Source organism: Taudactylus pleione, unplaced genomic scaffold (assembly GCF_031769625.1).
Source record: "Taudactylus pleione unplaced genomic scaffold, aTauple2 ptg000009l, whole genome shotgun sequence".
In the NCBI taxonomy this organism is placed as follows: domain Eukaryota; kingdom Metazoa; phylum Chordata; class Amphibia; order Anura; family Myobatrachidae; genus Taudactylus; species Taudactylus pleione.
Window position 1 is genome coordinate 6,459,999 of NW_028284412.1, and position 17,600 is coordinate 6,477,598.

Below are 17,600 nucleotides of genomic sequence, written 5' to 3' on the forward strand. Positions count from 1 at the left end.
ACGGTGCTGAATCAGGCCCTTAGTGTGGAAGCACTTCATATACAGATCCAGACTCAATCGCACACAGATATACAATTGTCGCATATCAAATTAATTAGCACAGTCTCCTGGTGTGTCCTAGTACATCACATTGCCACTTAGACACATTTTTGCGCGTACAAGTTGCCCGGCGATAGCAGAATTGCACGAGATCTGGCATGCCAGGAGGGGATATTTGGCGTGACTGCAGCAACAGTGTACGAGGACACATTTATATATTAAACTCCCAACAGTCAAATAGTTGGATGGTTGGACAGAAAATCTTTACGTGTGTACCTAGCCTAACAATGTTAACATTTTGGATTGTGACACATATATTGTTTTCCACTCTCTTTATGCTGTATACAGAAGGTAACAAATTATATTTATATCCCTTTTCCATTATGTGTGCCCCTTTTAGGTTCCGTCTCTCTCCCAGCATGGAGCCCTCAAGCACCGTTGTAGCTCTAGAATGGCTGGATGTCCAAGCTGCTATTGGAACCAAAGTTTCAGATTATATCCTCCATCACAAGAAAGTGGATGAATATACGGACACAGAACTGTACACAGGTAAGCTAGGCATTGCAGGACTGATGCTGTGTTTAAAGAAAAATGCTAAAATTAAATGCAGGTAAAAATAATATATTTACACCCATATGATGAGTCTGAGGCATGATCTATCCAGCTCCACACAGAAGCATACTGTATCTGCCACAACTAAACATGATACTAATTTTGGGCACACACTCAATTCGGCATGAGTCTCTGCTTGTTTAAAGGACATTAGTTACTCGTAGAACATATTAAAAAAATAAGCAATTCTATTTCAATTCCAAGTCATGTGTAATGAATGTAAACAATGTTATTACACATTTATAGGTACTGTATTTACACACCACAACTATAAATCAACTTTATACAATTAAACTGACATATAGTGTATTGGGCATTAGATCAGTGTCAGCTGCCAATGTACCATAGCATATATTCTACAAGGGTTTAAATGTACTGCTGCAGGCTAACAGGAGGTACTGAGTCCCTGCTGTCCCCTTACTAGCCACACATAGATCTGCTTAGCTGCAGTGGTCTAAGCTAAGAATTACTGCTGACTCATGTATCGGTGCCTATGTAGTAATAAATGTGGAACTGCAGTGATTATTAAGGATCTTTATCAAGACAGATATTTTCATTGTTAATGAAAATATACACTACCGTTTAACAGTTTGGGGTCACCCAGACAATTTCGTATATTACATGAAAATGACTTTTATTTATCAAATGAGTTGCAAAATGAATAGAACATATAGTCAAGACATTGGCAAGGTGAGAAATAATGATTTTCATTTAAATAATAATTTTGTCCTTCAAACTTTGCTTTCGTCAAAGAATGCTCCTTTTGCAGCAATTACAGCATTGCAGACCTTTGGCATTCTAGCTGTTAATTTGTTGAGGTAAGCTGAAGAAATTTCACCGCATGCTTCCTGAAGCTCCTCCCACAATTTGGATTGGCTTGATGGGCACTTCTTGCGTACCATCCGGTCAAGCTGCTCCCACAACAGCTCAATGGGGTTGAGATCTGGTGACTGCGCTGGCCACTCCATTACAGACAGAATACCAGCTGCTTGCTTCTTCCCTAAATAGTTTTTGCATAATTTGGAGGTGTGCTTTGGGTCATTGTCCTGTTGGAGGAGGAAATTGGCTCCAATCAAGCGCTGTCCACAGGGTATGGCATGGCGTTGCAAAATGGAGTGATAGCCTTCCTTATTCAAAATCCCTTTTCCCTTGTACAAATCTCCCACTTTACCAGCACCAAAGCAGCCCCAGACCATCACATTACCTCCACCATGCTTGACAGATGGCATCAGGCACTCTTCAAGCATCTTTTCACTTGTTCTGCATCTCACAAATGTTCCTCTGTGTGATCCAAACACCTCAAACTTCAATTTGTCTATCCATAACACTTTTTTCCAATCTTCCTCTTTCCAATGTCTGTATTCTTTTGCCCATATTAATCTTTTCCTTTTATTGGTCAGTCTCAGATTTCTCTTTTTCTTTGCCACTCTGCCTAGAAGCCAGCATCCTGGAGTCACCTCTTCACTGTAGACGTTGATACTGGCGTTTTGCGGGTACCATTTAATGACGCTGCCAGTTGAGGACTTGTGAGGCGTCTGTTTCTCAAACTAGAGACTCTAATATACTTGTCTTCTTGCACAGTTGTGCATCGGGGCCTCCCACTTCTCTATCTACTCTGGTTAGAGCCTGTTTGTGCTGTTCTCTGAAGGGAGTAGTATACACCGTTTTCGGAAATGTTCAGTTTCTTGGCAACTTCTCGCATGGAATAGCCTTCATTTCTAAGAACAAGAATAGACTGTTGAGTTTCACATGAAAGTTCTCTTTTTCTGGTCATTTGGAGAGTATAATCGAACCCACAAATGTGATGCTCCAGATACTCAACTAGCTCAAAGGAAGGCCAGTTTTATAGCTTCTCTAATGAGCAAACCCATTTTCAGCTGTGCTAACATAATTGCACAAGGGTTTTCTAATCATCCATTAGTCTTCTAACGCGCTTAGCAAACACAATGTATCATTAGAACACTGGAGTGATGGTTGCTGGAAATGGGCCTCTATATACCTATGTAGATATTCCTTTAAAAAAAAAGATGTTTGCAGCTAGTATAGTCATTTACCACATTAACAAAGTATAGAGTGTATTTCAGATTAATTTAATGCTATCTTCATTGAAAAAAACTGAGCTTTTCTGTCAAAAATAAGAACATTTCTAAGTGACCGCAAACTTTTGAATGGTAGTGTAATCCCGCTATGTACCAAGGGGAACTCACAGGGACAGCACTGGTTGCGGTAACCGGAATCTTGTTGAAGTCTTTCACGTTTGTGAAATACTTCTCTGGGGCAAGCTGTCACTGCGCATGTGCACGGTTTCAGTTTCTGCCGCCTGCCAGAGGCTGTAGGTAAGTCTCCAGGCATAAGGCAGTTTGAAGGAATGCCGAGTTACTACTTTTGTTGCAAAGAAATTGATATAATGTGTATAAAGTTGCGGATTAATCATAACAAAATGGCTGCGGAGCCTTTTATATACAGATTTGTGACTTGTTCGCATATAGAAGTACAAGCACTACCAGCCCCAGTGGTTAGTGTACACTTGCAATGTACAGTAGTTTTGCCGCTTTAGTGATGCAAATGAGAAATTTTAAGAAAAAATATGCTTGACACAGCTAAGTCACAAAGGGCCTGATTCAGAGCCGCTCGCTCTGAATCAGGGCGTTTTTTTTTTTTCCTCCTCCAGCCCGCTTGCAAAGCTGTGGGTGACCACACACAGCTTGTGCGAGCGGCCTGGAGATGGTCGCGATTATCGTGACCATCAGGCTTGCGACAAGACCCTGTGGTAGGGTCTCGGCTCCCGCAAGCCTGAGTGGATTTCCTTCTCTAATAGAGCAGGAAGTCCACTACTGACATCACTAGTGATGTCAGTAGGGCCGCCCACAAACGCCAGGCGTTCCTTTGGGAATAACTAAAAAATAAATCAAAGGGAGTGCCCAATGGTGCATTACCTCAAAAACATTTATTAATATTCAGCACATGACAACATATGTCTTGAATCACGTACCATTAAAAGCAGTCAGACCACCGCAAGTGAATGTCGCTAAACAAACGAGTCTCCGGGAACCGGCAAGTGGTGTCCTCGGCAATCTCGTAACACATAGATCGTCACGCTAGGCCACGCCCCTATGCGTTTTGTCACAAGGACTTCGTTTGGGAATGCCTGCATTTGCTCAACCACCCCCCTACCCGCCTAGAAAACGGGGCGAGCTGTCAATCAACATCGACAGCCGTCTCGCTGGGGCTTGCGCATGCGCACGCCGGACACGGCGCATGCGCAGGGGGCAAACATCGACCCACTTGCAAGCGCTGTGCACTTGCGAGCGGGTCTGAGTCAGGCCCAAAGTCCATGGTGCACCAAAGGGAGCTACAGATGTGCCCTCGTATATCATTGCTGCAGTCGCGCCAAACAGACCCTCTTGGTGCGCCAGGTCCTCTGCTAGCCGCTGGTGTCCTTTTCACCCAAAATGCAACTAGGATGCACCAGCAGACTGTGCTGATTCATTTGATATGTGACACTTGTATATCTGTGTACACCTGAGTCTGAATCTGTATACGAAGTGCAAACATGCAGCCCTTGCAGCTTTATTCCACACCAAGTTCTGTTGTACTTCGTATACAGGGTCAGTCGCACACAGATATACAAATGTCACATATACTGTAAAATTAATCAGCACAGTCTCCTGGTGCGTCCTAGTACATTGCATTGCGACTAGGGATGTGCATGCTCGGATAGGTTCGAGTTTGCACGCCGAGTTCGGATTTTTCCCTCCAAAAAAACGGAACTCAGAAAGAGGCTAAACGTCATCTTGCATGGACAAACATCATCAGTCCTGGACTTTTGTCCAGGAATGATGATGTTTGTCCATGCAAGATGACGTTTAGCCTCTTTCTGAGTTCCGTTTTTTTTGGAGGGAAAAAACCGAACTTGGCGTGCAAACTCGAACCTATCCGAGCCTGCACATCCCTAATTGCGACTAAGACTTTCTCGCACCTCGTGGCGTATCGACGCTAGATATATGTGGACAAATCTGTATTAGAGCAAAGGTGTATGAGGGCTCTTCTGTGTCCTATATAATACACTGTACACCACATACATATATATACATGAACATATTCATACTTACATGAAATGTGGGATTAGTGATTACAGAGCATTATAGGAATATACGTTATATGTTTACTGAAATCAGAGCAACAAGGAAATGGTATATCACTTAAGCCTAAAAAACTAATCAGTAATGAATGTCCATATTATTCACTCCATCAGAAAATGGAGAGAGTGGCAGCCTTCCAAGACCCCATTTCTAGCTGGACTTTAAATGCATTTAATCAATTCATCTATTTCACTGATGGGCGCCTCCAATCTCTATTTCTCTAATTATATACAGTACATGCAATCAATTATATGGTTTTTTTATGCATGAATTGCAAAATTGCGCAGTTTGTTTCTTGTCATTTGACATTTCAGTGTATTTGGTCAATATTTTATCAACGGAAGAATTCCCAAGTAAATATTTCTTTATATAGTAAGAAAAGAAAAAGAAAAATAAGTGGGGGGTTTTAATACCCGCTGTAATTATATGCAATAACCGCATTCATATGCTATGACTGGAAGCCCTGTGGGCATTAGGGCAAAACATTTATAGTAGCCCTTTTCAAATGGAAAGTGTAATTATTATGGCATTCCATGTGTAGCACAACTCTTTCACTTTACTTCACAGTTTCTAGGTCACCACCATAGCAAAGCTTCTGTACCTGCCAGCTCATCAGATCATTGGCATCAGGGGAGTACTTTATATAGTCTTCTGTCAGACAAGTTCCTATATCCAAGGGGGACTGCCGCAGCAAAAGATCCCAGATCTTCTTATTAGTACTACTCATGTATAGTCAAATGGAGGTGTCCACTCCTGCCATAAATGTAAATAGGGTCTTGAATTCCAGTCCTTTGGGTAAAGTGCCTAATTCTGAGTGGTATACATACGCTTTTCCGTATGCCCAAGGAATTCTACTTACTTTCATATGCTAATGCTAGAATCTGCATTAGAGTGTGCAGTAAATCTGTGTAATTGAAAGTGGAACCCTATCTTGCCCGCTGGGGTTCTGTCTGCAGGCACAAATGCCATCACTGGTATCTGTACTTGTATCAGCCCCATGGCAGGTTCAAAAGATCCGTCCAAAGTCTACGATCACGCATGCAAGTTAGATTATCTGCCTGCGACACGCCCATGATACTCTCACAACATATGGCTGTTCCATTCGATCGCATGGTCGTTGCCCCGTTACCAACCAGCAATGTCCATTTCACGGAAACTGTGAACCGTCCATAGATTTCAATCCGTTGCCAGGAGCGATTTCCGTCAGTTAGTGTAAGTTTGATTCAGTGCATGCGCAGTTGACCATTTCTTTCTTTCATGCATGGGCATTATGTTGAAATCTGCAAGATCTGTCTTCTTTATAGCTTGCATTCGATTTATGATCAGGCCCAATGTGAGCTTATACACATTTCCACTCTGCCAATAGATCTTGTGACTTTGAACTATGGGCAGTTCAAAGCTAAAACATAGATTTAATCTTTAAAGGGTCTAATGGTGCGATCTATGTATTAGGTACAGATGTGTCCTTACTCAGCTTTGCTAAAATCGCAAAAAAAGACTATCATGGATACTGTGGCGTTCCATGGGGCTCATTCACTATGGTTTTCTATTGCGAATGCAGCTGCGATTACGCACACAGACCCACTGCGAGAATATGCTAATATCTGCAGTCTCAAAGCCAGTATAGAGACTCCCACTACTGCTTTCGCACATCTGTAATACCTTGCAATCCTGCGTATACATCAGACACATTGGGTAACATCGGACTCTCATGCACAATTACAACAGGTCTGGCCTTACTCAGAAATTGTTAACCTTGTTGCACGCAGTGAGTACACAAGCTGCGTATGCCGTCGCAGTGGCTAATTTACGCACGCCCATGCAACGGCGTTCAAACGGACAGGCATGTCCGTATTTCTACTACCACTCCCCCTTCACCACCCCCAAATGCTGACATCCCATCCCTTGCACTGCAATGGCTTTGTATTTGCATAGGTGATTGCAGTTTGATTGCAACGGCAACTCATGCACGAGCACTGCGGTGTATATACGCATGCGCAGTACGTACCATCAGCCAATCTGCATACGCTGTTGAGGTCTCTGCTGAATCAGGACCTATGTTATTGGCCGTTCGTAATGTATGAGTTCTCTCAAAAGATTCCTGTTCAACTATAGTAACTATGCAATAAAATTGCCAATATTTGAATAAAATAAAATATTTACCTTTGAGAAAGGCATGGACAGCGCAGAAACGCGTTCGTTTGGAGGCTTAAAGGATCTTCTTATTAACAGCCCATACTGCGGTTATAGATTTTACACTCTACGAGACTTGCACTTTTCACTTTTGGATTGTTTAAAGGATTTCTTGCATCTGGAGATTTCTGACACCTACCCTAGCAATTTGGGAGGGTCTGTGCTACCCAGCAGGAGATTCTGCATGGTCCCAAACAGCCCGAATTAACGTACTGCGGTGCCGGAATTACATTGCTATCGGATCAAGTGCTGTCAGAGGGACTGCAAACTTCTTGGATTCCTGCTCAGTTCTAAGGTCCCTGATATTCTGCATGAGTTCCGAAATGCCTGCATTAACGTGGGTTCATGACTAGAATTACATTGCTGTTGGATCTATTACTATAGGAGGGACTGCAAACTTCTTGGATATCTGGGCCTGATTCAGAGCCGGACGCTTTGACCAGAGCGCTCGCTCTGAATCAGGGCCCTCCTACCTAAAAATGGAGTGGCCTCCTGGCCGCTCGCATAGCTGTGGGTGACCCTGTGGGTCAAGACCATCGCGACCATCGGGCTTGCGATGAGACCCTGCAGTAGGGTCTCACTGCCGCAAGCCCAGGAGTGCTTTTGGCTCTTTCAGAGCCAAAAGCACTCCCACTGACATCACTAGTGATGTCAGTGGGACCGGCTCCAGACGGAAGGCGTCCTCATGGGAACGGAAGGCGTCCTCAGTCACCATCGACAACACGCCCCCTTTGGTGCGAGACCCATAGTGACAGCTTGGCTGTCGCTATGCGGGTCTCGCGCATGCGCACGACGGAGCTCCCTCCGTCGTGCGCATGCGCATTAGGGCACCATCGACCTGCTTGCGAGCGCTCAGCGCTCGCGAGCGGGTCTGAATTAGGCCCTCTGTTCAGTCCTAAGGGTCCTGGGACTCTGCAAGGGGCCTGAGTACAAAGAAAAGTATCTCATTGCACTGGAATTTTGTGTATCTATAATCCAAAAACAGTCAGTATAACCCCTCCTAGTATCTAATACTGTATATGATAATAATTTAAATATCTTTATTATTATATTTCATAAGGGGCTGTAACCATGGAAATACACGTCCAGCACACCGTTTCCAAAGAAGTTGGAAAAAAGAGGCCGTATTGGTGCACATACACACTGACTGACAAAAGTTTAAAATGTAACCTTTATTTAAATCTATTAAAATGATTAAATGTATGTGCTCAAGCAAGTGAAATAAAGTTAAAACCAAAAAAGTGAAGAAAACTTATAAAATTATAGACCCAGACATGGATGTAATTGGGCAGCAGACAACATTGCGGCATTCATAAAAACTGAGCCGCGGCAGTGACTTATACTTAATGCCATCCATTATAATGAACCCATATATTATATCACTATTACTGATCAATAAAGATTGTGAATTAATTACTATATTTGTGACACCAGCTTATGGATATGGACTTAATGTACTTTAGGTATATAAGCATAGTCATGTGAACTTGTAGGAGATGAGAATAACAATTGTCTTTGACTGAATAGATGTATATATCTATCTTCTGCAAACTTCCTACCCATATCTCTAAAAAATCACAAATAGATTTCAAGATATCAGATATATATTTATCTCTCCCAGTTCATGAGGTGATCGGTAGACAAAATTGCTACAAGAAAAAGCAATTATTGCAGTAAAAGAATACATCTGGTGACAACATTGTAATTTTTATTACATAGTTGCAGTTGTCATCACAACAGAAACTGCTGCAAAATATATCAGTAATCTCTTTGCAGACTTGTTGGATATTAAACCATACAAAATGTATGAGTCTGCAGTAAGGATTAAAAACATAAACACATTTCCAAAAAAATATATAAAAATGTATTACATAATTATTATTATTATTATTATCATTTATTTATATGGCGCCACAAATGTTCCGCAGCGCCTTACAAAGCACATAAACAAGTTGTAGACAAGCGACTTACAGAACAATACAATACAGGACCGGGACATGGATAATATATATTTGTACATTAGTGACCATAACTCCCAGATAAGCCACAGACCATAAGCAGCCAAGTGTTAGGTGCCCTAGTGGTGAGTAAGAAATAGATGAAACTAAAGTAGGGAGAAGTACAAGAGGTTAGAGGGCCCTGCTCATAAGAGCTTACATTCTAAAAGTGGAGGGGAAGACAAACAGGAGTGGCACAGACGGGGAGGAAGGTGTATGTATCAGGGAGTTAGAATGACAGCAGGAAGGCTTTGATGAAATAATGGGTCTATGACTGCAGTCAAATGGATCACAATGTATCGATACTAAAAATTCATAACATTTAGATACAATTTAACAGAATCAACATCCCATTAATTATGCTACTCAATGAAACACATACAGTGCAAGGCAAGATCTATTGTATTAGAGACCACAGTGGCAAACGCAGGATTTCTAGAAGGGGGTTTCCAAATGCTTGATTTTAGAGCGAGTGTGGCCAGTCCATGAAAAGGGCAGAATTAGTACTTATCCAGCTTTAATATGCGTCATACAATGTGTATTGTGTGTCATAATTCCAGCATATACAGGATCACAGTAAGTCATTTGATGCGGCAGGAAGCCAACCTGCTTGAGCTGAATGTTTTTATTTTAGATGTGGGCACCATTCCAGAGCATTGGAGCAAGTCTGGGAGCCTGGAGGAGCATCAGAAGAACCTAGCACTGCCCTGGACATATATGTACATATTGAGCTCTATAGCCGTGCATCTCTAACAATGCATGTTTTCCAGATCTCCTAGTTGGTGCACAGGTTATTTATTACTGGCTGATACATGTTAAACGATCCACAGGTGGTGCTAATTATTTAATTTGTGATTCTGAGAAGAACATGTAGCACTAGTAAAATTCTATTACATTACTATTTATACTGTAGTCATGGTATGTGCTGGGGAGGGGGGTTTCCAGGCAGACGGAAACCCCCCATGCATTTGCCTATGGACCAGTTAGTATATGGGGGCTAGAGATCCATCTCATGATAATGCCCTCCAACTGTTTGTATATAGATCCGTGTATGCCCAAATAGTGGGGAAAAGAACAAGCTGCTGCCACTCTGTATGAAAATCACTCGCCGGAGCCAGCAAATCGCGGCGCTAGACAGTGCCTGTAGCCCTTGCGCCCGTAATATCACTGGCCGTATGCCGGAGCCGCACGTCACTGTCAGTAACTGTCCCTGTGATCTTATGCCTGTAGTAACACTGACCGTATGCCAGAGCCGCAAGTCACGGCAACAGAGATGCTGTGACCTTGGCTGAAATGTATTCCCACCGCAAGAGAATGGCCAGGCCGTAGTGCAAATTCAGCTGGGCAGATAGTAGCGTGGTCTTACTGGAACACTTGGTGGGGAGCAGAGTAAAGTGCAGTCACATCAGATCAAAGCCTTGACACGTTTCTCCCCTCTCAGGGGTTTATTCAAAAGGAAAAAATAGATATTTATTTTTTTTGTCTTTTATTGGAAACACTTATATATGTTAATTGATTGTTTAGTAATTCAATATGTGAATACATTTAAATTTTTCTTTCAACTGAAATACATATATTAATAATTTTTATATTGTTTTATAATACTGTTGGTTTTTAAGAGCAAACTTTTTGTTTCTTTGTTTTTTACAAGGCTTACAAAAGGCAGCTTTGGTCTCGATTTAGCCTGCTTCTGAAACCTGTTTTTATTACTTGATACTTACTGATAACTAATTAAATCAATGAATATCTGAAGAGAGGCTTAATTAGCCTGCTGCTAAAACTTGTTTTATAAATAGGTCACTGTTAGAAAGTATCTTATATTTATGTGATTGGGAATAGGGGTTTATTGCACCCAGAGCAATTTCAAAAACCTTTCTAGTCAGCCTGACTGAAAAGCCTGTTCCAAAAACATAAACAGATTATTAATCAGTGCATATGGAAGACAGCAATAGAATACCAGTCATACACATTTCGGGCAGCACAGGGTGATTTTGACACACCACTGATATTGCGATCCTAATATACGGCTAGGAAACAGGTTGGGTATGGGATTCCGGCACTCAAGATCCCAGCATTCAGAATCCCGATGTCGACATCCCGACAGGGTTATTCTCTTCCTAACCCTCCCTCCCCACTCCCTAATCCTAACCCTCCCCCTTAGTCCTCAAACCTAACCTCTGCCCCCCACACAGCCTAAACCTAACTCTCCCCCCAGTGCCTAACTGTAACCCTCCTCCTAGTGCCTAACCCTCCCCCAACCCCACTACTTACTGCCAGGATGCCGGCACCAGAATTCTGACCGGTGTTGGATTATGACTACATCCCCAAGGGCACAATTGTCTCTCTATATATATATATATATATATATATATATATATACAATTGAAAGATTGAAGGAGATGTCAGGTTGGAAGATATTTTGAGATAGGAGATGTATGTTGGTGTGGTTTGGTTAATAGCTTTACGTGTGAGTGTAAGTATTTTATATTGAATACTGTACAAGATCAGTAACCAATGGAGGGACTGACAGAGTGGATCAGCAGACAATTCATTATGGATTGTAGTAGCGAGAGCCTGTTTGTGAAGGTCTGGGTTTGTTGTGGACCTGGGGTGGTGACAGGAGCAGACACAGAAGCAGATTTAAATAAAAAGGTGGAGTTTTTAATAAGTGATTTAGCAGACATGGGAATGGCAAAAGAAAAAGTCCAGGTTTAGCACTAAAGTGCACTTGATAACTGTGGTGAAGCAAATGGGAGAATGTCCAGATAGTGACAGGCTGGAAATGTCCAGTATGCAGGTTTGGTGAGCTGTAACGAAGTGCAGGCAGAGGTAATGAAGTCCATCTGGGAGTTAGAGTGTGAGGCAAGGTGCAGGGAAACAGCAGGTTCAGGTACTCAGGCAGGGGAAGGTAAATGGAGGGTGCAGGGTGAGTCCAGCAGGTTTGGAGCAGGCAAGGTAACAGGCTAGTAAAGCTTCCAGGTAGACAGGTAAGGCACAGGTACCCTCTCTCAGCCGCAGCTGAGAAACACATTGCACTGGTAATTAATGAAGGCTCTGGACCATCCTAAATACCAGGTGCCATGCTGTGACTGGCTGGAAAGAGCACATGACCCACCAGGATTGGACAGTTTGAATCACATGACCTGAGGCAAGATGGCGTACATGCCAAATGGAACGGAAACACCACCAGGCCTCCCCAGGCCTCAGTGACAATGTACCCGCACAGACCCACGCACAGCCAATGCCCCTCGCCACACTCCAGCACCACTGCCAGTGACCCCTCGCCACAATGACCTCGCAGGTAATACCCGGTGACCACCATGCCGAGAAACCCTGGCCGTGACACTGTTTAGGGGAAGACCACTAAGAAGACTTTGCAATAGTCAATGCGGGAAATAATGAGTGCATGGATTAGAGTATTTGCACTGTCTTGTGTAAGTTAAGGTCAAATTTTAGCCATGTTTTTAGATGTATGTAACATGATTTTGAGACAGATTGAATATGGGGAACAAAGGACAGTTCAGAGTCAAGGATGATACCTAAGCAGCGGGCTTGTGGGGTGAGGTTGATTGTCGAGTTGTCAACAGTGATAGAGATATCAGGTTGGTAACTACTATTGGTCGGTGGAAATATGATTAATTCTGTCTTCGATATATTAAGTTTGAGGTGGCGAGATGCCATCCAAGATGAAATGGCAGAGAGACACTCAGTGACATGGACCAGCATAAATCTGGGGAGGATAGGTTGATTTGAGTATTGTCTACGTACAGATGATACTGAAACCAAAAGAGCTGATTAGTTCACCAATAGAGGTGGTATAGATTGAGAAAAGCAGAAGACTTAAGACTGAGCCTTGCGGTACTCCAACTGATAAAGGTAGGGAAAAGGAGGCAGAATCAGAAAAGCGAACAGTGAAAGAGCAATCAGATAGGTAGGATGAGAACCAAGAAAGGGCTGTGTCTTGAAGACCTAGGGATTGTAGTGTTTGTATGAGAAGAGAGGGGTCAACCATGTCAAAGGCAGCAGAGAGATCTAGAAGAATAAGAAGTGAGTAATGGCCTTTAGCCTTGGCAGTGACCAGATCATTTACTACCTTAGTCAGTGCTGGGAACGAAAAGCCTGACTGAAGTGGATCCAATAAGTTGTGTGAGTTAAGAAAGTGTGTGAGGTGAGTGTAGGCAAGCCTCTCCAGTAGCTTGGAGGGGCATGGGAGCTGGCAGATAGGATGGTAATTTGAGAGAGAGTTAGGATCAGAATTTTTGTTTTCAAAATGGGAGTAATTACTGCATGCTTGAACAGTGATGGAAAGATACCAGTAGAGAAAGAGAGATTACAGATTTTAGTTAAGGTTTGGATGAGCACAGGGGACATAGTTTTACTGATTTGTGAGGGTATAGGATCCAGAAGACAGGAAGTAGAGTAGGAAGATGAGAAGAGTGTAGATACTTCATCTTCATTTGTGGGGTCAGCGGGTTCGGGTACAGCCGCTCCACACATACAGCTGCACCGCGTAAGGAAGCTTCACTTCTCTACCTATTCCAGGCTGGGACCTTCAAGTGCACAGATAGCCGATCTCCTCACGCCGCACAGCACCCGCACTGCATGGTTAATCTAGCGGGTAAGACATTGGAGTTTCACAGCACTGTGCTGGCTACATCTATTTTTTCATTTATTACTCCGGAACTATTTAACACTTGCATCTCTACAATTTTTAATTTCTATGTTTTTGCTGATGAGCGATTTATCTGTGCAGGACTGTACCATCTGCAGAACACCTCAGTAAAATCTGAGATTAACTCTAATTGAGATATCCCACTCACATTTCTCCTAACCAACAGATGTATCACTATTCAAAATCTTTTGACATCATTGTTGCAGACTGCATTCTACGTACGGTTGTCACCATTCATTTTTTCATATGCTGGTTTTGAATGTTATGTCTCCTTCATATATTTATTTAATTGATTGATGTTCACTCGGTTACTTACACTACCATATGCCAGTCACACTATAAAGGTAGCCTAATCAGAGATATCACTATTTTAACTAATTATTTACCAATTAGGCAACTCATTATATGTTATCTTATTATTTCATTGCTGTACATTGCATACATACATATACAAATCTATTTTAATTGTATTTTACTTTAATTATTTTATTCCTATATGCCAGTTGCATTATTAAATGTGAGCTTATTTTCTGTTTATGTGGAGTGCTGGCTCTTTATTTATAGTTTTATATATATATATATATATACACTTTAGCACTCACATCAATTAACTTTGCACATCGGTGGGGTGCACACCAGCTGTATCTCCTTAGTCCAAGGTTCACCAGCAAGGATATATATAGAAAAGGATGGCACTCACCAGTAGAATTGCAGCTTATTTAATATGTCAAAGAATAGACAGTAGGCTTACATACAGGTGACGTTTCGGTCCCCAAATGGACCTTTCTCAAGCAATCAAGCCTTGAATTTCACATGGACAATAAGGTACAGTTCCCCGTGAATAGAAGTCAAGTAAGTAGGACTTCTATTCATGAGGAACTGTACCTTATTGTCTATGGCTTGATTGCTTGAGAAAGGTCCATTTGGGGACCGAAATGTCGCCTGTATGTAAGCCTACTGTCTATCCTTTGACATATTAAATAAGCTGCAATTCTACCGGTGAGTGCCATCCTTTTCTATATATATATATATATATATATATATATATATATATATATATATATATATATATATATACGTACTGTATGAAATAACCAAAGTGCAAGACAATCAAATAAAGTGACCCCATACCAATATAAAAGAATGATAAAGCTTATATGAAAGTTTAGAATAACTTCTTAGATGATCCTCCATAAAATTCTTCTTTAATAAGGCTCATAAGAATACAAACATAGTGTCACACCTGAGGGTTGGTTTGGGTAGGAACAGGCATAGGAGGCTGAAGTGGAAATCAGAGATGCGTGAAGGAACTTGGGTGGCTTGAGCCGGGACTTCCTTATGCAATGATGTGAGGAGATAGAGATATGGCAGTGGATGATGGGCCCGAAGGCGAGGACAGAAACAGAATGTCTTTATTAAACAGCAGGTTGGAAAGAGAACTAATCAGTTTGATACCGATGTTGATGATTTCAAGAACTTGATGGATTTGAATCCGATGTTGAAGAATTGAGGAACTTAACTGATATGAGTCCTATATTAATGAATTGATGAACTTGATCGGTTGGGACCAATGTTGATGAATTGAAGAACTAATTGATAAGAGTCCGATGTTGATGAATTGATGAACTTGATCGGTTGGAACCGATGTTGATGAATTGAGGAACTTAATTGATAAGTGTCTGATGTTGATGAATAGAGGAACTTAATTGATATGAATTCGATGTTGATGAATTGATGAACTTGATTGTTTGGAACCGATGTTGATGAATTGAGGAACTTATTTGATAAGAGTCCAATTTTGGAAGCATCGGATGAGACCGATGGTTGGAGGTATCGGCTGGAACCAATGGTGGCTTTAAGAACAAGTCTCAGTGGTAAAAACCAGATTGGTGTGCAAGATGGTATAGGAGACTTGTTTACCAGATTTAGGAACTGGATACAATGGACAGGGACCATTCAGATATATAGAGTACCTGGGAGCTCAGCACAGAGCTGTAACTTTAGCAAGAAGCAATGTTGTACTGGCAACAGAGGCCAGTCAGGAAATGGAATTTATACGGGAGGATCCCCAGGGAATGGATGCTGCGATCAGCTGGTCTGGAAGCAGCACTTTGAATGGTGGAGCAGAGTCTGGTGACAGAGTCCAACATGGCTGTACCCATACTGTTGTTCTAGACGGAACTCTGGCGTGCAGTGTGAGAGGACCTCTGTGCTATCTGGAAGTGATGCACAGCAAGAGAGGACCTCAGCGCTAGCCTGGACAGGCACTGGAGAGGTAAAAAGCTGGTTTTAAGTGTCCAGAGTGTTATATCTTACCCCTACTCAAATATTATGTCCTGCAATTCCATTAGGAACACCCAGGTCAATGCAGGAGTGATGATGTTCTGGCCCACAATGTATACAGTGAAACAGAAAGAGAAATCTCCTGATTTGCACCCTGTAATGCATTTAGAACACAACAGATCACAGTACACCTTCATGACATTGTTTATTTGCTGTGGTCTTTTAATGCTACCTCTATCTTTGAGAGGAGAAGAGTGCACCTGGTCCTGGTTTATTCAGGGTTTAAAATTGACTACAGCTTGAGTCTCCCATATCCAAATATTCCGAAATACAGAATATTCAGAGATATGGATTTTTTTTTAGCATTACCTTTGCTTTTTGATGGTTCAAAGTACACAAACCTTATTTAAGGCACAACATTACTAAAAATATTGAATAAAATTACCTTCAGGCTGTGTGTGTAAGCTGTATATGAAACATAAATAAATTAATTTTATGTATGTACACAAACTTTGTTTGAGCCACAGATTTATTTAAAACATTAATTTTATATAAAATTACCTGCAGGGTGTGTGTATAAGGTGTATATAACATAAATGCTTTTTATGTTTAGATTTGGGTCCCTTTCCCAGGATATCTCATAATAATATACAAAAATTCCAAAATATGGAATATTTCGATATCCAAAATACCCCTGGTCCCAAGCATTTTGGATATGGGAGACTCAACCTGTACTACTCAACCATACCAGTGCATCTGTGATCACAACGCTAAAACAACACTTTGCAGTCAGGGCCATCTCTTCCATTGGGCTTGTTGGGCAGTTGCCCAAGGGCCCGAAGCTTGTAGGAACCCACCAACCCGTTCGCCTGCAGCTGCGGCCAGTTTGTAAATTCGTGATATTTTTATAAGACGGCCTCCAGTGCACTGTATTGCGATCTAACCTCCCCCACCCCTTCTCCCCCCGTGACGAGTACTCACCTCAGTCACCAGTTTCACTTCAGCCGCCGGCTTCAGACCAGTCTCTCTGCATGTGTGGGAGGTCTGATGGGCATGCAGGAGGGTTTAATTTTATTGACCATTTACATTTTATTCCTGTGAATGGGTGGGTAGGGGCCCCAGTGCATTGCTTTGCCCAGGTCCAACACTGCTGTTAAGACAACCCTGTTTGCAGTGCATTGTGGGCCTGATTCAAAAAGTGATTGCTCGCTCTGAATCAGGGCGGCTGCTTTGTGTTAAAAAACCCGGCCTCCTGGATGCTCGCTAAGCTGTGGGTGACCACCCACAGTTTTAGCGAGCGGCCAGGTGATGGTCTCGATGGTCGCGACCATCGGGCTTGCGACGAGACCCTTGTGGTAGGGTCTCGTCTGCCGCAAGCCCCAGTGAGCTTCCGGCTGTCAGTAGGGTGTTCCTTCAGGAACGCCTCCGTTTGTTCAGCCACCCGCCCACCCCGCCTACAAAACGGGGCGTGCTGTCGATCAACATCGACAGCCGCCCCATTTGTAGCGAGCCCCAGAGCAAGATAATTTCTCTGTCGCTCCGGGGCTTGCGCACGCACGTTACGAATGCCGCGCATGCGCAAAGCCCCACCATTGACCCGCTTGCGAGCGCATAACACTTGCGAGTGGGTCTGAATCAGGCCCTGTATCCCATAACAACTAA

General features: G+C 42.5%; 1 protein-coding gene across 2 annotated transcripts in view; it reads left to right on the forward strand.

Moving 5' to 3' along the window:
- The window catches only part of ASTN2 (astrotactin 2), a 567,587-nt gene that overhangs the window by 458,198 nt on the left and 91,789 nt on the right, over positions 1-17,600 (forward strand). For both annotated transcript variants that reach the window (XM_088467057.1, XM_088467065.1), the window contains one exon: positions 440-588. In XM_088467057.1, the coding sequence (XP_088323183.1) occupies positions 440-588 (149 nt within the window). The remainder of the gene's footprint in view (positions 1-439; positions 589-17,600) is intronic.